The sequence below is a fragment of the Maniola jurtina genome, chromosome 22 (assembly GCF_905333055.1).
Source record: "Maniola jurtina chromosome 22, ilManJurt1.1, whole genome shotgun sequence".
In the NCBI taxonomy this organism is placed as follows: Eukaryota; Metazoa; Arthropoda; class Insecta; order Lepidoptera; family Nymphalidae; genus Maniola; species Maniola jurtina.
This window is the reverse complement of record NC_060050.1, coordinates 4,919,926-4,942,276: the sequence shown is the minus strand read 5'-3', so window position 1 is coordinate 4,942,276 and position 22,351 is coordinate 4,919,926. Positions and strand designations below refer to the sequence as shown.

At 35.3% G+C, this 22,351-nt stretch overlaps 1 protein-coding gene and 1 long non-coding RNA gene across 3 annotated transcripts in view; one reads left to right on the top strand and one right to left on the bottom strand.

Annotated features, from left to right (window-relative positions):
* Positions 1–22,351, bottom strand: part of LOC123876686 (neuronal PAS domain-containing protein 4B-like) — a 176,487-nt gene that overhangs the window by 71,262 nt on the left and 82,874 nt on the right. For both annotated transcript variants that reach the window (XM_045922981.1, XM_045922982.1), the window contains exons 4-6: positions 17,531–17,592; positions 14,931–15,020; positions 3,534–3,707 (exon numbers count right to left, since the gene is read on the bottom strand). In XM_045922981.1, coding sequence (XP_045778937.1) covers positions 3,534–3,707; positions 14,931–15,020; positions 17,531–17,592 — 326 coding nt within the window. The remainder of the gene's footprint in view (positions 1–3,533; positions 3,708–14,930; positions 15,021–17,530; positions 17,593–22,351) is intronic.
* On the top strand, positions 218–9,723 carry LOC123876688. The gene is made up of 3 exons (XR_006798398.1): positions 218–227; positions 3,259–3,270; positions 9,612–9,723. It is a non-coding gene; the product is annotated as an uncharacterized LOC123876688 (long non-coding RNA).

Genomic DNA, 22,351 nt, shown 5'->3' with positions numbered 1-22,351 from the left:
GTATGTTCACCGATTGCTCAAAGACGCCTGGACCGATTTGGAAATTATTTTTTTTTGAAAAGCTAGGTATACTTTGCAGGTGGTCCCATATAAATTTGATGAAGTTCTGATGAATATCTTCTGAGATGGAGAACAGAACTCCTCAATGGATAAGAGCAAATTGCTCGCGATCAGTGTAATTGCTTAGTAAACAGTAGGGTTTTAGCTGGGCATGGCATATTATTATAGTACAGTGGGGCCACTAAAAATTTTGAAATAAAAAATTTTCAAAAGAAAAATAAAACCGACTTCAAAAACCACAATAACTTAAATTATTTTTTACTTTTTAGTGTTTGTGATTTTGAAATCGGTTTTATTTTTCTTTTGAATTTTTTTTATATTTATTCTGGTATTCTTCTTTCTTGGATATGGATCCCTCTTGGGTATCCCCATTTCTCTCTGTCTTTGGTACTATCAAGCTAATTTTCTCTCGCGATTTGCACAATAGCATTAGACCAACGCGTCTTCGGTCTACCTACCTGTCCTTCTTTCATCTGTAAAAATCGATACAATATGACCATTTGCATTTCAGTTTTAGGGCATGTCTCAAGGTGTCTGTAGGCTTTGTCTTTTTTCTTATGTCTTCAATTCTCACTTTGAATATTTTTTGCTTAATTTATGCAACTTGCCATCGCCCTTTAGCAAGTTACTATTTCTTTTTATATTCTTTGTCTGGACCCATGTTTGGCTGGCATAGGTAAGGCATGGCAGGATGCATGTATCTATAACGGATCTTTTAAGATGTACTGGGTAAGCTCCTTTCATTCTTTCCTTTTGTGCCCAGTAAAACAAGCATACTCGGGCCACTTTGAGAACCCATTAGCAGCTAACAGCAAGGCCTGGACTCCAATTTTTATATGTGGAAGCTGTATTTCCTCGTTGCGTTTATGAGCAAATAAGAATAGTTAACTACTTTTACTAAAAAAAAAAAATATTATTTGGCGCGAACCATCTAAACACCATGATGATTATTATTTCTGCGTTGTGAATATTACCAGAAGAAACAGCAAAAAAATTGTTCCAAGCGGCTCTATTGTAACTTGCAGTCTGCAATTTGAACGATTCTGACTTCTGGTGATAAATCTGTACCTCAGCCCCAACCCAGTACCTCTAATCTACCATTTCAAGAACTTTCAGAAGGTAGTGACGATGTAGTGACTTTTTTACATCTCAACTTAGACCATTCAATCAAAATTATTTGGATCACTTAATGAGAGATCTTAGATTGTCTAAAAAGCATCAGAACATGTGGCTTCTCGGCTCAAAGGAACAAATCTGATAACATCAGACACTTGTGTTACGGTATATTATTCTCACTACTCTTAACACATTCAGTAGCTGATGTTGCACTTCCAGCGACTTGGATGCAACAAGGGCGTTAAGTTTCATTTTCTCTGTAGTCATTTGGACTGTTTTCCAGAAAATTTAGGTGACTTTCAAACTAAGATAACTATACCAAAGGGGATAATATCATATGAAAGGGCTCTATTATACATTCTAAAACAGGTTTTATTTATTATTATTATGTAAAAGAGTTTTTGATTTATCGCGCAAAATGTAGAAAAAAATATACAATAAGTCAAAAACTGAAAATCTGACAATTTTTTTTAAATTCCAAGCCGAAAATATACTTAAGAATTTATTAATAGGAATCGAGAGTTTATGCACTAGATAGAGTTCGTTCATTCACTGAAATTCCCAGTTCATTTACTGGTAATTTATCCTTTTGTTAAATAAAATAATTTATAATAATTAATACCACGCATTTTATTTGATTTTATGATATACTGTGTACAGATACACAAAAAATAAAAATTATATATAGAACAATTCTCATATATCTTAATTTTAGGTGAAAGTCAGGGTAATCCTTATTCGTTCATGTACTGGATCTTTTACCCTCCTACGTCAAAATACTAAAAGTCCGCGTAAATTTCGCAGATTGAAATGTCTGCTTGATTAATTGTCAATAGAGGGTCATGACATGTCAAAATTGCTAGTTTGAAGGTGAAATCGTCTAAGTCATTCGAGATGGTTTTCCTCTTAAGAAGTTCACATGCATTGAAACAAAGCTGCGTCCACACCCACGCTCAATAAGTGGTTCACAGATAGAACTGGAGTGGACGTGAAATAACAAAACATTCTCAGTCGCAAGTTTATTGTCTCCAATTAATATTCAAGCACGTGCTACTCTGCTGAGGATGGCGCAGACATAACGCACGACAATTTTTTAAACGAAAACTTCTTTAGGTGCGTTGGTTGATATTGAGATGGGACTTCAAGGTCGCGTCATCGACAAGCTAATGTTATAATAGTGCTCGGAGTGCCGATACGTGTAAAAACTAAACCAAAATATGGAATTTTAATTTTTGTTACTACAAAAAATCATTTGAAAATCCAAATAGTTTTCAGTTTTCATTTCTGTCAGCAGTTACCACTGATTTGAGTTTTAGCCAATTTTTTGAGTTTAGCGCAATCTATGTAAAGAATTTTTTTTTAGCAGACCTGTATTTTGATGTAGTAGTAATAAAAGTAGCTTTCTTATTTTTCATTAATTCATGGTGTTAGAGTTAGGACGTAGTAGTAAAGTTTACCTTGTTTCTAAACGTAATATTTTTTTTATGACATTAATACTACGTCTATTACAAAAAAAAGACTAAATAAAAGTTACGAGGCCGACATCACTTTAAGGATTAACAGCTTGATTTGTTCAAACAGCTGAATTGTCTGGTCCCAGTCAGCCCATCCCACCCGGTTAAAAGTTGTAGGAGTAAGTAGGGCCCAGACAGCATGCTCAATCCGAAATTAAAATTGTCGTGTCTTGCATCTGCGCATCCCTGGGCGTCTCATAGTTTTTGTCGAGCGCTAAAATGCGCCACGTCCGTTTGCTAATCACTTGCATATATCATCTTAGTTGTACTTACCGCGTGTTCTGCAAATTGGTTCAGGTAGACGTTCATTTAGATATACCGTGACAACTATAAATTGAAGAGGTAAGGAATACCTTGCTTTTGATGTCTTTTGTTTTTATTTTTAATAAAATATTATAAAAATGTAGGTTTAAAGAAGTTTTAACTGGATGTTTATTGAAATATATTATTATATTTTCTTTACATAATACGTATTATATTCTGGTCTGGTTTTGGTTCTGGTCTTCTGGTAGACCACTTTGTATGGATGATTCGATTATTTTTAAGGACGAAATAAGTACTTAGACAGGTATTTTTGAAAGTTAGTCATAGGTATGTATCTACATATAACGAAGCAAAGGATTTTGCCTCGTGGACTGTGATTTGGGTTGGATACAAGCAACTAAATCTTATTTACTTATTTTACTTAAATCTTAATAAATTTTTTTCGAAGCAAACATAGTTTTTTCACCACTGCTAGTATTATTATTGTATGGACACTAGGTTGCCAAGTGGCAGTTTTCCATGTTTTTGTAAGATTTACATTAACAAGCATTTTTTTTTTTAAATAATTATTATCCGTACCTTCTGATCACCGAACCGCATCTGTCGTCTCGCATTCCTTGCGACATTCATCCGGCATAAGAAGACCCTGTCCTCCCCATCGGTTGGTGCTCTCGAGAGCTCAGACCTGACGGCTTGCTGATCTTGCTTGTCTATCACGTCGTATACACTGTCTCCATGGATGAGGAGGTCCTCCTGTGAAAGAATGTTGAAATTATTATTAGATAGACTAAATATCGAGGAAGCCCCCATGGAAAGGTACTTTTTCCGGTAAAACCCACGGATGTGTATGATTCGAATAATCCTTAAATATCCTTGTAATATATTTCGAAAATTGATGATTAACAGGTTAGGTCTACTAACATTATTTTTATTTTATTGATATATATTTGCCACTGCCTTTATGACATCGCCGTAAAAGTTGGCGAATTTTGATCCTGAACGTTCGATGGAACGATGGAATTGTGATTCCATCTTATGTGGTGAAGGTTCAGGATCCAAATTCACGTAGTACTGTAATTCAAGGTTGTAATTTCTGCGTTAACCTCGGACTCAAGCACCAATCTATGTGCGCTAAAACGCGAGCACTCGATCAGGACATGCTCAACTGTTTTCTTCGTGTGTAAGGAGCAGAAGCATCCCATGGAAAGGAATTTCGACCCATTGAGGAATTTTACAAATAAAAAAAGATAGAGACGGACACAGAGTAAGTAGCTTTGATTTCGAGAAAATATTATTTAAGACACTTAGTAGGTAGCCTACCGTCTAAATCTGTACCTACTGTAGGTTTACGTATTATCATTACCTGTCACAATAATTAATGGTGATAGTTAAACCATACTTGGGTTTCCTCATCTAAATGTCTATTCATTTACATTAATAAAAGCAGTGCTAAAATGAAAATAATTGAGTTGCGCTTGCGATGGAATGTTACCCTAAAACAGAGACATAGCAGAGGTGCCGCGTCCACGATTAAAATAATTCCCCTGCGGTCGGCACACTGATGAAAATGTCGAAGCAATCTCGGTAAGTATACGCCTCTTTAAAATCAACTTTGCTTTAAGTTTGCGGCTGCGAAGCGGTTAGGTTTCCGCAATTATTGTTGCCGCGCCACTCTTTTGTTTTAGATTCCACTCGAAATAAACCAAGATATGTATCTAAGGGAATTTCGGAGGGGTGGTCGAAGACCAAAGTCTTCAGAAATGGTGCCCTTGATCATCGATATTAGAGTTAGGTAGTATTATTGAGGGCCTATTTCGCCAACATAATATAAGTCTTAACCAAAAGTAAAAATATTCTGGCAGGGTTTCAATACAAGAATTTATTCATCGATTAAACGTCACTCGACGTTGGTGAAATCGGCACTAAGTAGGTTAAAATAAGGTTAAAATTAATTCCTAGTTCCATGAGTGCAATAAACAATTGGGCATCTATTCAGTACATTTCTGTCATTTGTATACAAAAATTGATAAATATTTAAAAAACATATTATAAGTAATCTTCTTCAAAAATAGGTTTAGGTAGTCCTTAGAATAATTATTAAGTAGATAAATAAGTACTCCGTAAACGATAAGAAAGATCGTAACATCCTGTTAAACATCATATCTCAAGCCACCAGCGTAGAATATTTTACTAAGGCCCCATTTATTGTGAATTTGTAATGTAAATTACTGGATTCGCCCTTCAAAACGCCGACGTCGCTGGTCAGACAGGGTTAATAAAATCGTTGCACATTCTCTTTGTTTTCTTAATACTAAACAAATTTCAATTACCCCGGGTCGGGTTTATTACGTTTATTATGTTTAATTAAATCATAGTTCTCATGCAACGCAACGTTTTCTTGAGTTGCGTTTTGACGTGATGTTAGGGTTGGCGCGGTAGAGCTCTCAATAAAATTGCTATTTTGAACTACTAAAGTTGTCTACTTAATTTACTGATGTACGGAATACCTCAAGTTACGAGTGTATGATTACACCTAAACTATTGTAAACTATGTATATATTTTTCTTAAATAAAAGATTTTTTAATGTATTTATTTAGTTATTATTTACTTAAATGAAAAAAATATATAATATTTAGCTTTAAGGCACGTTACTTTAATGCCAGTCTGAGAAAATATGGATTGTTTTTTTTTCCACTAATTCGAATGCCCATACTATGAAAAATCAATCTATCTGTACTTAATCTGTGGATAAGTTATTTAGTAATGTTGTTAGTTGTCAAACTTGTATGGTCTAGTTTTAACAAATAACGTTGCTAAGTAGGTAACTAATCAATAGATTACAGATAGATTGATTAAATTGAATTTGCCGCTATTCTATCAACTCGAAGGTTTTTCTCAACTACAGATTATAATATACCTAATACTATAATACAACACAAAACTGACGTATTGGGGTAATAAATAAGAATTTAAAAATTGTTGAGCGTTGCAAGCGTATAACGTAGCTAACACTATTTTGTTACGAGTTGAGTATCAAGTACAATCAAGTCAACAACCCTAGCTGTCAAAGAACTCCACCCACCTGTCGCGTAAACTCTGATAAGATCAAAGCACGATACCACCCACGCAGCATTGAAGAATGTAGATAAATAGGAAATGTAAGAAATAGAAAATGGGGTATAACACTTCAACTATAAGTGGAATATTAGTAATGCCCACTGGATCGAATTTCGGCTACAGGTTAATTTGGGAGAGTAACCAACTATGTAGGACATTAGTGCAGAAGTACATGCACAAACACAGGTGTGGTGTGTACTCTCTATCCTATTACGTTCAAAATCAAATGGGACAGCAATCCAATACGACCGGAGATAAATTAAGCGCATTATCAACGGCTTTACCTGCTCTCTTAGGCAAGAGGGTGTAACAACGCCTTTGCAACTCCGGACTGCTGAAATTTTTTTGACAGAAAAATCGTAAAACTTTTTTTGACTTGATCTGAGACTAGAATCGGGGACTGCAGTCAAAGCTAGCTAATAGGTGAACGAGACAATTACAACCATTAGGTAAATTAAACATGTAAGTAGGTACAACAGTTGCTAACGCTAGTCTAAGGAAACATCGTGTTCTACGAAGCTTTATCAAAATTAGTATGGCCCTCGACGTCAAATTATAAGGAAATTCAAATTTTTTTTTTTTTTTGTTCGGAATGACCTGTCTAGTGCGTAGTGCTACATTCAGGTCGTTGGATAAAGCAGTCACTCTAAGAATATTAATTTGAGATTCCATAATCTCAAATTAATATTCTTAGAGTGACTGCTTTATCATCTGCTGCGTTGCCATCAACGTGGTGGCAACCCTACGTGACGTGTTGTCAAAATGCCCCGCCCACCTGTCGCGTGCGCTCCGTTAATCTATAACGCGCCATATCGCCCACGTGGAATAGAACAGATCTATTACTAAAAATTAAAACAAATAAGGAAATAGAAGTTAAAAAATACACTTTATAGCACTGCATCACACTTTATAACAAATTCGCTCTTAGTCCGTTAACATAGCGAGAAAAAACGTATTATTTTACTGCGTGAGTTATCGACAATATCGTCGCTAAAAATGCTCTTTCACGGCATTTCAGAAAAAAATACATAAGTACCTTCCAAGTAGATAAAAAAGAGCAACCACCGAGTTTCTTGCTGGTTCTTCTCGGTAGGAAAGGCATTCCGAATCAGTGGTGGATGCTTTTGACGATTCAAAAGAACTTGTAAAAGTCTAATTGAACAAAAATATTTTGAATTTAAACTTGAATACAGAAGAACCTCTCGACAATGACTTAAACTGTGACTTCTGACACAATAAATGCCATGCAGCTCGCATACGGCACAGCGTTGCAGCCTAAAGTTTAATAAACTCCTATCTTTTGTCTCATAAAAAATAACAGTTGCGTGGGGGTCATCAAAGGGATGCTCTACCATAGATATATTTTTCAGATCACATGACCAAATGAGCCCGGTTTGACTTTAGATCAGAATCCATTGACTTATGTAAATCTACAAGATGATGGCCGCGACTTCATTCGCTTGGATGTAGGTTTTTTAAAATACTCCATATATACTCCATACTCCAGGGTATAAACTATCTCCATTCCTAATTTCAACCAAATCCATCCAGCAGTTTTTGCGTGAAAGAGTAACAAACATACACACATACTTTCGCCTTTATAATATTAGCCTGAAGTAGGTGCATAATATTATGTCGGGATCGAACTCGAAGCTTTTCATTTATAAATTAGTCCACAGCATCCACCGCTGCGCAGAGATGCATTTATTTGTACTATTATTTTCGTTATACCCTCAAGCGCGGGCGGCTTTGCGCATTATGTCATAACGGAGCGCGCGCGACAGGTGGGCGGAACTGTGTGAGGTTACGTCAGCTAGGGTCGCCACCCCGTCACTTGTATGACCACACATTAACATTGTTTTGCTTGCTTTTTGCTGCTTGGACGGCGCACATAGCCACTGAAATTGCTAAAAATTGAGTTGTTGTTGATGATGATGATGATGATGATGATTAGCAAAGTGGACGAAAAGAGACAGCTACATCGAGTAACGATAGTCTCAAAAATTCTAGATGTTACATCGCGTAACAGTAGACCTTTATATTGTAACTAGAGGATGCCCGCGACTTCGTCCGCTTGGATTTAGGTTTTTAAAGATCCCATGGGAACTGTTTGATATTCCGGGATAAAAAGTTGCTTATGTCAATAAAGGGACCAAATTTCATACAAATCGATCAAGTGGATGAGTATTTAGGAATCCCGCGGGAACTGTTTGTTTTTTCGGGATAAAAGCCTAGTCCTTCCCCAGAATGTATCCTAAGTCTGTACAAAATTTCATTAAAATCAGTTCAGCGGTTGAGCCGTGAAAGCGTAGCAGACAAACAGACAGACACACTTTCGCATTTATAATATTAGTATGGATTAGTTTTAATTTTATATATTAAATTAAAATAGTAATAAAGTACATAGTTCTTTTGGGCCCTTCGGCTGTGACTTCCTTCACTGGCCAGATGCGTTGTTCAGATCAAATCTGCACCGTTCTCCATAGCAAGGTCCGAAGCACATAGCACGACATGTTTCACAGGAGGATCCTTGGTCACAACTCCCAGTTATGAATGGTTATGGGGAATACGACACAGAGAGTGACTTGCTTTTTACACGACTCCCTAAAAAAAGGAGTGTAAAGTTTTCACACATGCACTCTGCATGTGTGTAGATTATCTGTAACTTTTAAATTTATAACTTTTAAATGCCTGAACAGAATTTCTCTATCCAAATATAATAAATTCCAAATGAGTTAGTTCATTTTAGCTTTTATTTTTACTTCATTATTTTTATTTGTTTTCAGTTTTAATTTAAATGTAATTAAGTTTATTTTATAAAAAAAAAACTTATGTTGATGTCAATATAATAAATTAAATTAAATTAGTTCAGCTTAGTATGTAATACCAACACAATCAAAGCCCCGAATGTATCAACGTTTGAACACACAATAAATCAACGTTAGACAAACATTAATTTGTAACACAATTACGGGCGTTGCTTTCGTTGGATCATTAATCTGTATATCCGGGGGCTTGTTTGCTTGTTTGTATGTCTGTGTAATAGCTTACAAGGGCTATGTGACTAACTACTTGTCGAGTATTGTGATAATATGTTAATCAACCAATTAAAAAAATTATGAATTTATATATATATATATATTTATCTTTTATTTTTAAATCCACACTGATATTATAAATGAGTGTATCTGTTTGTCTGTCTACTAGCTGTTAACAGCACACCAGTTTACCTAATTTTGATAAAAGGTAGAGTGATATCTTAAGTCCCGGGAACGGACATGGCTATTTTTTATCTCGGAAAATCAGAGTTCACTCGGGATTTTTAAAAAACCTAAATCCAGGATTGAGCTGTATAAAAAATTTTCCTGGGATAAAAAGTAGCCAATGTCACTCCAAGTCTAACAATATCCATACAAAAAAATCCTTACTCTGTGCGTTGCGACGGAATTGAAGGACAAACCAACAAACATAATTTTGAATGTATAATATTACTAGAGACTCGCTCCGGCTTCATATGGGTGTCTTAATTCTTTTGACAGTAAAATATAGCCTACGTAAATCAGGAATAATATAGCTTACGATTGGTGAAAGAATTTTCAAAATCGGTTCAGTATAGTTTCACAGATTACTTCCTACAAACAGACTTACATTACCTCTATGTAATATAAATTAGAATTCTAACTTATACAGTACACTGCAGATTTTAATTCCGTTACATCTCCAAGAACAGGTATTAATTTTAAAATTTTCAACAAACAAGAAATGATCTAGACCAATCATCGATATCGAACCATCTAAATGATCTAACGGGCTCCACAGAGATTACAATACTGCGGAATCAATTGAAAATAACGAAATACCGAACGAACTAAGATGTGAAGATAACTTTCAATGGGCCCACCGTAGACGTTTGATGGTAAAGTAAACAGATTTTGAACGTTAAAGGTTTCGATCATGTGTTGAGAGGGTACTGCATTGTTGGGAAAGGGCAAATGTGATGCATAAAGGGCGTTCTATATTGCTTGATTTTCTTTATGACCTCATTTTACTTCTTTGTGATGCACTTTGTATATTATAAAGAGCCGTATAAAGTACCTTGTACGAGTGCACTCTTACTCAACAGTGTAGTAATATGCTTAAGTAAGATTAGGTACCTACTGCCATATCTTTTCTAGAGTACCTAAGCTACATTTTGGTTTGCTCAGTAAGTATTTATGGTGGGGTATGGATTATAGTATAAATTTTGACATTTCTACAGACTCACTTGCAGTTAAGAAAATCTTTTAAAACAACAGAATACTTAATCCGATTATGTGACCTATTTATAACTGGCGTTCCCTTGAATCGCGCAAAGATATCAGATAATATAAATATTGCATGGATTGCAATTTCACACGTAGACTAGAATAGAACAGCTAGGTAATTTAATATTATAATAGGTAGGTGATAACATCTAAATTAGTATCTGACACGTAATAACATGAGGTGTGAAACAACAATACATAGAGATAATAACCAAATATAGCGATAAGTACAGGTCTTGATAAGGAAACAGACGAACCTTTAGAAATACAAAAGAGTTACACAAGAATGATAAATTTGTATCGCCGCGGGCGTAAGCTACGCCTGCAAGTGTGACCACTTTCAACAGGCCTTCCCTGCCGCTTGATTTACAAGAAATTTCAGTACAAATTGGGGGAGGAGTATTAAATTTGGAGATCACTTTTGGGTGGTCGGTTTAATAACAAAGGTATTAATGATTTACATCAATAAATCGGCACGGTTAGCGACGAAAGAGCATTGTGGCTATCATTACATTGTTCCGTGTGCATATTGAATTGCCTTCTATTGTTTATTGGTTCCAAGGCTGCTTGGTTGCTACGTGTGTGTTCTAGGGCTGGGAGAAAGTGCTCGAAGGGTGCAATTATATCTGTTACCTTATTCATTAATTTCGCTTAATCTCTCGGTAGTTTATTCAACCCTAGTAGTGGAATCTTTTTCAAACACAGACTTGATTTTGATCTATTTTAAGAGAGGTTTTCCTAGAGCGCTCTCCAAAGCTCTCTGTAGATGTAGTTTGGTTCTAAAAAACTATATTATTTAAGTTTGAACCAAACTCGATGAAATTTTATATGCACGTTCTAAAAAATGTGTCTGTGGTTTGTTATATTGCTGTAAAAATATCTAGTTTTAAAGATACACAGGTTTAAAAATTTGTATGTACATAGTTATTTGAGCCTGGTAATTTTGAAACTAAAATCTGGCAAGTCACAAACATATAAAAAAACATATCTAAAACAAGTGTAAATTAAAAATTTATAACACCCCCGACAAGTGAAGGTTACAGTAACTAGAAAAGAGCTGATAACTTTCAAACGGCTGAACCGATTTTCTTGAATTATAGCTAAGAACACTCTCGATCAAGTCACCTTTCAAACAAAAAAAAAACTAAATTAAAATCAGTTCATTAGTTTAGGAGCCTTCCTCAACATTTCATGCGATTTATGGATCTTGCATTTCACTAAAAATTGCATGTATCATTCTACTTTGGATAACGGATATAAAATTGTAAGGAAAGTATACTATTAAAAAGGCATTTTGATCTCAATATATCTCGAGTATCGTTAATATTCCCACGATCCCGTTCTTATGAGACTGGTAATGTAATGATCGATACCAATCATTATAACTTTCCCAGAACTAAATTTCAACCCTAACAAGAACATCACAAGACACATTTTACAACAAAGCTCTCTACATCTCCTAAGCAATATTTTATTGTTATTTCGCAATTAAGATTAATGATAAGATTTTAGAGGTAATAAGTACTTAATCCAAACATCTAGTTAAAAACAATGCTGCGTTTTTAAATAGAAAATTATTGAGTGGGCGGGAGCTATTAGAAAATATTTATATTACCCGTAATTGAGTGAAATTAAAAATGATGTTTCATTTCATTACGGATAATGATCGCCTCGGGATTTTAATTAATATAGATTTGAGCCCGCAATGAAATTAGCTTTGTTGTTTTTTTTATACACACTCAAAGATATTTTTGGTATGAATCGTTTATGTGCGATGGATTTTTCAACAATAATACAACAAAGATAGACCTTAATTATTTAATTACTTAACCGTAATAATGCAAGTAGAAAGAACCATATAACAAAATTTTTGATTTTTATATAGGACGACGTATGTACTAGCGAGACATCCAATTTAGCTCGCTCGATTCCTATCCCATACGTATATAGTCAACTCCCGGTTTGTGCCATTTCGCTGCGACTGATTTAAGAAGGGTCTCTCCGTCACTCGCTCCATACGAACGTAGTTCCAATTTCATTTGAATATTAAGAGGGCTCTCTCCGTCACTCGTTTCATACAATCGTAGTTCCAATTTCATTTGAGTATTAAGCAATCGAAGTCCATGAAATGCAGACATATTCTAGAAACTAATATCTATGTCTGTGGTTTTCCAGATTTCTGTTAAAATATTCGGTTTCAAAGTTACGCGGTCTTATAAATTTTCATACAAATCTTTGAGCCCCTGTAATTTTAAAACTACATATTTTAAAAAAAATCTAAAACACCACAGACACAGATATTAGTTTCTAGAATATGTCTGCAAAATTTCATGGACTTTGGTTGCTTAATATTCAAATGAAATTGGAACTACGATTGTATGAAACGAGTGACGGAGAGAGCCCTGTTAAGCAACCAATGTCCATGAAATTTTACAGACATATTCTAGAAACTAATATCTATGCCTGTGGTTTTCCAGATTTCTGTTAAAATATTCGATTTCAAAGTTACGCGGTCTTAAAAATTCACATACAAATCTTTGAGCCCCTGTAATTTTAAAACTACATATTTTTAGAAAAATCTAAAACACCACAGGCAGATATTAGTTTCTAGAATATATCTGCAAAATTTCATGGATTTTGGTTGCTTAATATTCAAATGAAATTGGAACTACAATTGTATGAAGTAAGTGACGGAGAGAGCCCTGATAAGAATGGGTGATTGAGTTTTAATCGGTTCAGTAGATACGGAGAAAATTGGTTGTGACAGACACATGAGTGATCCTAAAAAGGATTGCGTTTTTCATTCTGACGTACGGAACCCTAAAAATGAGTGCTCCATTTTTCCCGTTGAAATCAACCTTTTCACCGAATCACCTGTAAACAATAAAGCGTCCGTCGGAGATTTATTCACATCAGATAAGGTCGAGGAACATCAATCCGACAGTTATCTCATGACATCTGACAAACCGTTACAATCACAACAGAATTGCGAAGCCGATTGACCGAAAAGATCGAACGATCTTAAAAAGGAATAGTCCAAAGATACATTTTGGTTGGATGCTTCCTTTTAAGACTTGTTACTATACCTGTATACTTGATACTCTGAGAGTTAATAAGGGCAATTTTCAAAATCATTTCCACTTTGTGAAATTATTGAACTGAAAACTTTTTAGACACGTTAGGCGAATTTGATTTTGGGATGGGTAAAAACTTCAAGATCGCCTCACACAATGTGTAAAAGTATATTTTTTTAAATCTTACGCATGATTGTCGTCAAGCACAAGCCTATCATTCAGTAAATAAATAAATAAAAAGTTAAACTGTTATTAGTTTTACAAATTATGAAATTTTTAATTTTTGATCCTACAATTAATTTGAACATCCAAAAAAAACTTATTTCACAGTTTTAAGATTTCCCCTTTTATTAGAAGTAGGTTCACACTGACTACCAATTTTTATTTCTTCAGTTTTCATGGAGTGATTTTTGATTTTCGCATTGAAATCGTAATGTAATAATATGTTACATAACTTCAACTAGAAATTACGATCAAGATCGATAATAATTAACGTTTCTCATATGGTTTTTCACGGAAAGTGAATTTTCGCTCGTACAATCACATTAATTTTACTAAATGTTTTTTTCTATTTCTAACACGCAGACATGTGAGTGTCCTTTCTCATACAATCTTTAGATTTATAGTTTGGGTCGTTAATAATCCGCACGCGAAAAATAAAGCGGGATGAATTGTAATTATTTTTAAACTTGGTGCGCTGCGTGATTTTCACATAGGTACTTCCTGTGAAATGGTATGAAATAGTACAGTAGAAATAGTAAGCCTCGATGCTATACGTCATGACTTCTGATGTTAAACTTAACACTTCCACCAATTACAATCTCCAAAATACAAATAAATAACCATCAATGCACACCTAAAATCCACCTCTACGCATTTATTCAATACCTAAAACATAAAAGATACAGTAAAAAAATCAATCTACCTGTATCGGAGTGTAGCGAGGCAAACAATAAACCAATGTGATTAATTTACGGAGTCGAGCCGCTAACGAGTACTATTTGGGGTCACAGCTACAACTTCTAAGCTCTAAAGACCTACCGGCGAGCTTTGTTGAAAAATTGCTCGCTAACCGGATGTTGATTTTCGATATAAAAGCTAGGTTTAAAGCTATACCTAGTTGATTTTGGACGATTTTACTATTTATTTTTCACCCGCGACGACGTCCGTGTGGATTTAGGATTTTAAATGAAATGAAATGAAATGAAAATTAATTTATCAAATTTAAGTATCTACATGCAAGCACAAATATCCCGTGATCTTTGATTTTCCGGGATAAAAATTAGTCTATGTCCTCCTCTAGGATGCAAGCTACGAGCATCTCTGTAGCAAGAAAAGGATGCCCGCAACTTTGTCCTTGTGATTTAGGTTAATCCCGTGGGAACTCTTTGATTTTGCGGGTCCGTGGTTAAGCCTATGTCCTTTCCCGGGAGGTAAGCTATATCTGTACCTTTCGTTAACATCAAAATAATGAACTTACCATTGAATGTCCTAGATACTCCGCCGCGTTGTCTGAGATGTATAGGAGTTTTCCGTTCTGCGTCATCATCATCAGGAATCCGTTTAAGGCCTGAGGAAAAAGACGTACTTTTATTAATTAATTCTTAATCATAACTCATACTTTTCTCCAATTTTTATAAATCTATTATATTTATTAATAACACAAGAAATCGATTCTTAAATACTCTAATATTTTTGACGACTTGTAGGTTTTCAGGCGGTGTTAACTTAATCGTTAAGACATCGGCCTCCTATTCGGGGAGTCCCAGGTTCGATCCCGGGCACGCACCTCTAACCTACCGCATCAGGCTAGCGCGGAGGTTGTGCGGGTGTGCTCCACTCCGATTGCCATCTCAATCTGTCGCGAACCTGTCACGAACCTGTTGTCTTTTAGTAACTTTTGAAATAATAGGGCTTATATTAATAATAATAATAATCAGTTAAGTAATTAATAACAATTTACAAGTTGTAAATAAATCTTATTTCAGATGGATACAATAAGTAACAATCAAATATTCAAATGCCAGGTTTCACTTTCATAATACTAGAAACGATATAAGCATTGTGAGGTTGCCAGCGTAATAAACTACTTAAGTAAGGGCTATTTCACAGTGCAGTTTTTCCCCACTAAAGGCCGCCTTTTGTACATAAATCTATAATGTTATTTATATATTACTGTCTTGTTGGTGTACAATAAAGAATATTTTACTTTTACTTTTACTTTATCGCACTAATATTATAAAGGCGAAAGTTTGTGTGTATGTGTGTATGTTTGTTACTCTTTCACGCAAAAACTACTGGACGGATTTGGCTGAAAGAAATGGAGATAGATTATACCCTGGATATAAATAGGCTACTTTTATCTCGGAAAATCAATGAGTACTCCAGGATTTAGAAAAATCCACGTGGATTTAGATTTTTAAGAATCCCGTGGGCACTCTTTGATTTTTCGGGATAAAAAGTAGCCTATTCCCGTCTCCGGGATGTAAGCTAACTCTGTACCAAACTTCAGGAATCGGTTGAACTGTTGGACCGTGAAAAGCTAGCAGACAGACAGACAGACAGACAAAATTTAGCGGTTGTAAAATGAGTAAATATATTAGTAATTAGTATGTTTATTAGTAAAGCAGTAAAATTAGTAATTGGTTTTAGTAAATTAGTGGTTAGTATAATTAGTATATACATATAAGTATATTAGTAATTACTGTGGATTATTATGAACAAGCCCTTACAGTTCTAGTTACAGTGCGACCGCGATCCATCTGAGTTATGGGGCGCATACATTTAATACAATTGCGTCGCCAATCCCAACGGATCGCTAACTAGGATCCTTGTTCATACCATTAGAAAACATTACATATTGTTATCTACTATTACCTACACAGGTCTTAGATTAGATTTCCTCTTGGGTCGACTTTGATAATTGTTTACCTAAGTTCTAAATTAGCTTCTAGCATTAGAATCTTTAATTTTTATGTTTTTTTACATAATTTTTTTCATAAGTAACTATTTATAATTTTTTAGACTGGCTTCAGGATGCAAGCTGTCTCTCTGTTGAATTTCATCAAAATCTGTTAAACGGATGGGCCATGAAAAGATACAAGAAAGAGAACAAATATTTATATGCAAATACATAACTTTTAAATAAAATTAATTAATAAAACTATTTCAAGTATCATGTATCAATCATTTATTTGCTCTAAATGCAGGTTAACAAATATATTACAATTATTCATTCTAGTATCACCACATTTGCCATGCAATGGCGTGCATTTGTACCTATCTATAGGTATATAAATAAGTACATATTATTTAGCTTGGAAGTAGCCCTTGATCGTGATCTCAACTGGTGATTATAATAGATAATGATGCAGTCTAATATAAAAGTAGCCTAATCAGGAAAGGGCCATATTCAGGCTTTAGAGTATCTATATCACTTACTACTTAACCCCACACGAAAATAAAAGCCTACATTTTTATAGTAAAATAACTTCAAACATTGTAAAGAAGAAATCTTAAAAAGAAAAAGAAAAGCAGTGCAGTTATTGTGTTTCCCACGCTGCATTGTATTATAAATTGGTGTACCTTATCATTCGCCATCTCGCTCACACAAATGGACTTATTAACAAAGTGGAAAGAGACGGAATCATAAAAGATTCATTTCGATTCGAGTAAACTGCATATTAAATGGGCGTGGCCTTTGAAACCTCTTATTAACTTCAATCCAGTATTATTTAACTTAAGTTTGGTGTAATTTTTCATAGTAGACTAATCAAAGCGATTATTACTTAATAAAAAGAAGATCGTACCAATTGGTGGGCTTAGTACCTAAGTACGTATAGGTCGAGATTCAAGATGGCAATCGGGGTATGAGGCGGGGGGACGAACCGCATACCCAGCCGGCACCCGCACCAGCCCGCACCGGGTTAGCGCGGGGGTTGTGCGGGTGTGCGGGGCGTCATCACCACAATCGCCATCTCAACCTGTCGCGTACTATACATAGGTACGTCTACTTAAAATGTGCCTACGTGCAAATTTTACACGTTAATTAAGTCTTTATTAAATAAAAATTAAACTCACCTTAGAAAAACCAAAGTTAGGCGCAGTAGAAGGCTGTTGGTTGATCTCGAATCGTTTGAAAACTGTGAACGAAATACAACGTTTATTAGCACATAGAGAGATCAAACACTTCTTAGAATAAACACGTCAAAAGTTTCCCTGTTCCTTATATAATTTACATGTGTAAATTAAAAATTTATAACACCCCCGACAAGTGAAGGTTACAGTAACTAGAAAAGAGCTGATAACTTTCAAACGGCTGAACCGATTTTCTTGGATTATAGTTAAGAACACTCTCGATCAAGCCACCTTTCAAACAAAAAAAAGTAAATTAATATCGGTTCATTAGTTTAGGAGCTACGATGCCACAGACAGATACACAGATACACATACAAACGTCAAACTTATAACACCCCCGTTTTTGGGTGGGGGGTCAAAAAGAATAAACTGTAGGTATAAATAAATAGCATGTGTGGGGCGCGTCCACCCCCTCATAGCCCGATTGCCATCTCGACCTGACGCGTACTATAGGTATGAGGAAACGCATTCGTTTCAAGGTACTTTCTAAGCACACACTCTTATCCTAACGACGCGGATTTCATCTCGATTCCGTGCGAAAGCGATATCAAACCATTATCAAACGTACAAATTACACGTGCACTGTGTATTGTCATTAAATTCCTTTACAATTGACGACAGCCGTACGACAAAAGCTACACGATATCTACGGCATTAGACAGCGACAAATCTAGGCTTATAAACGTCTTTTTCCAGGTCTTGACCTAAAAAATCAAAAGCTTAATTATTTATTAGAATCTATTTAAGTAACGATATTCCTCAGCTAGAGGCCAGTTACTACGTCACTGGAAGCCGGACGGACTATTATAAATTTTAAGCGTTTCGAAATACTAGAGGCAGCTCTTCTCCATGTGTCAAAAGTTGGCCAAGCATCGATTTAAAACTATTGGAAATCGTGCTTAGCCATCTCAGAGTTTAATAGTCTAAAATTGAGCGTGCTTGTCATGTACCCTAGGTACACACACTTGTTGTGCAGGTTCACAAAAAGTTTCAAAAGACTACGAGGATTTATTGTCTCAATTCTCAACCCATCGCCAGGTCACTATTGAGCACGCGTTTCCTTTTAGAATAAGAAGAGTTTAGACTATATTATAGTTAAACTGGCCGGCCAAGTGTGGATTAGCAGACAGGGAAACGAGAGGGTACAAAGTTAACATAATTAAAAATCAAAAAAATCGACAAGATAGATCACTCATCATTCGATCAGAAAATCGTATCGGTATCGTAACAGAATCGTTTACTGTAAAAGCAGGCGTTTAGCAAGAGATTACACACCTACACCGAGTGTCCATAAAACAGTTAATACACACATAATGCTCGTATGCAAATCGCAAGAAACTATAGCGTTGCCGTTTGCCATTCAAAGTGAAATGCCGTTAGTAATGATGCTGTATACGTGTGAATCTGAAATAGTAATTAGGTTTCTAGCTTTTATCCACTTCTTTCTCTATGCTTCCACTTATCTGTCTATACTTTTATCTAGGAGACTGATTAACTTATTACTATATGATGACCGCGACTTTGCCTGCGTGGATTTAGGTTTTTTAAAAATCTCGTGGGAACTCTTCGATTTCCCGGGAAAAAAGTTGCCTACATAAATTTCCGGGATTCAAGTTATTACTGTACCAAACATATAAATTGCTTAAACGGGTGGGCCTTTAAAAAGTCCGTGGGATCACCAGGCTTTATGAATGCAATTCCTTACAGCATCAGGGTTGAGGAGTTGGGTCCTCGAGATAAACGACAATGTCTTTACTTTGTATAGACACCTTCAATACCAATTTATAACTGACAGTTTCTAAGTCCCATCAGCTTTGGTGGTCAGGTTCCCTGCAGCATTAATATTGAGGAGTTGGAATCCAATTTTTTTATGGAATAATGTTGCAAAGTTTTTCTATCGATAAAAAGAATTACGCAAATCGGTTCAGAAATCTCGGAGACATCGGTGTATCTACATAGGTAGAAAAACATAACTCCTGCAATTTTGAAAGTCGGTTAAAGAAGTAGCTTATGTTACTCCTTGGCTAATCTGTGAAAGTCCCGTCAAAATAGGTCCAGCCGTTCCGAAACCATTACCTACCTTTCTCATTTATGCTAATAATACCTACTTACACTTTAAAATAATCTCTAACACCAAACCGTTTGGCGCCAAGATAGAACAATTGACAATTTGAGCGACCTACTCCGCGAGATATAATCTGGATTTGTCCGAGACGATATTGTTTCCTTCATAACCTTTCTTTGCTGGTATGGTTAGCAAAAAACATATTTAATATTAATGTTTAGTATTATAAGTTTATTTGCCTGTTTAAATGATGTAAACATAATCCAAAACTAGTGAAAAACACTAGGTAGGTACAAATAAAAAGGAAAGTCCTAGCACTCACTGACTGGCTTATAAGTGCTCAGCCCGTGGACCTAGAAAGCTGAAATTTTGCACAGAGGTTCCTTTATAATGTAGACAAAATAAAGGTAAATCTTTGGAAATTCCCTTGGGATAGATTTATACTTATCATTAAGTGAAGTCGCGGACGGTCACTAGTATTAATTAAGATGCTTTACAGTTTTATTTACAATTTTTATTTTCTAACTTTACACTCAAGAATTTCGTGAAAGGATATTGTAATTGAGAATTGTTATTCGTTAAACGGTTGTTGAAAGATGCGGTTAAGTTGCGCAACTGATTGATTGTGGTTCGTGGTAGGTACTTACCTACTAGGTACCTACCATGAATCGTAGTCAATCGTTACCTACCTTAAGTTTGTTATGCTCGGGACACATTAAGGTTAATATTAATACCCAACAACGCCATAATTATCGCGATAATTCCGCCCTATAAGCGCCCTATAACTGTGTGGCCATACTTGACCGGTTAACGTCTAATGTCGATTGGATTGAGCCAAAAGGCGATGTGAATGTCGTTGTAAAAATATTGCGCTAGGTAGTGGTTACCTAGGTTATTTTAGTCCGTGCGAGTCGGACACACCCTCGCAGCAGGCAGAAGTCCGTAGGGATTTTTTCGTCCCCCAAAGAAGAAAAAAAAAGAAAGATAGATAGAAAATATTTATTGCACACAAAATAGGAAAATCAAAAAGAGCTTTTAACTTACATAATAATAATTATTGAATGTCTTATTGTTTAAAGTAATATTCTCCACCTAGCAACTTTTTATGAGAGGTGTACCTAAGCGCATTTCATATTATTATTTATTCATATACTTATATTTAAGCCTAAAGCAAAAAAAACCTTAGATTTTAAAACGTCGTATAAGATTTTTACTATTATGGTCACCCCGCAAAAATTAAGTTTAAAGTTAATTTCAATTATATTTGCAATTACCTTTAATAGTAAGTATTGATTTTCGTAAGAGCACGTATGCCTAAGCCAAAATTGGTAAATTAAAGATCTTTGAATTTGGATAATTTATTTTTAGCACTCAACTAATGAGGCGCAAAAGGGCAGCTCGTAAAAAACCCCATTATACCGATGACATGCAATTACCTTGCGTAACACGTTTAACATCAATCATAATTTGTTATCTGCGGACACCCATTACTAAGGATAGAATCATACGAAAGACATTTTGTCTCAAACCTTTTATCCTGCACCCTTTGCCACGACAAAACGATAGAGACAGAGCTTGGAGAGTAACATGCATAAAGAAAGTCATGCATAAAGAAAGCTCGCTCTCTAACTAAGGAACTGCAATGCAACCGTAATGCAACCTGCGTGAACAATATGCCAAAAAAATCTACGTGCTTTTTTCCAGTAAATTTTCCCACCGCTTTACCTACCATTCTATTTGTCCAGTTGAGAAATGATCATGTCAACAGGAAATTTGTAAACAAATTGACTAAGTAATTTTTAAGTACTAGAGGATGCCCGCGACTTCGTCCGCGTGGATTAAGGTTTTTAAGAAAGTGGGAACTGTTTGATTTTCCGGGATAAAAAGTTGCTAATGCCAATAATTACAGGGACTCAAGCTACCTCGGTACCAAATATCATATAAATCGGTTAAGCGGATGGGTCTTTAGGAATTAGGAACTGTTTGATTTTTCGGGGGTAGAAAGAAGCCTATGTCCGTCCTCGAGATATAAGCTAACTCTGTACCAAATTTCGTCAGAATCGGTTAAACTGTTGGGCCGTGAAAAGGTAGCAGACAGACACACTTTCGCATTAATAATATTAGTATGGATGGATTGTTTTGTAAATTCATTACTAATGAGACTATTAATTTAAAAAGCCGCATCACGCATCATTTTTTAATTAATAATTAAACTAAGAAAGATTTGACATATAATTATTTATTAATTAATATTGCTCTGTTGCTGGTGGACACTATAGATTACGTAAATGGCATCATTTAGTACTCTCTCTTAGTCTACACATTCATTTCTACATACAAATGGAATGCACAACTTTTTGTCGCATGAAAGTCCTTAGTTTGATTTAACACTAACAAATCACCGGCGAAATACCAAGCATTGTACAAAACTCGATGTCACTCCGACCACTTACGACAAACATTGTTACAATTAATCGATTATATCGATACTTTCTCGGCCGGGTTGAAACATCGATAAACAATAACCGAGCGGGCACCTGATTATATTGATAAGATATCGAATAATTCCTGGCTCTAATGGACCCGACGCGGAGTGAGGACTTTCTAAACTATCTTTTAAGGAGGATGGATTAGAATATTGATAACTTATGGGTTTACAATTTATATCGAGCGATATAACCTTGATACAGAATTGAAAT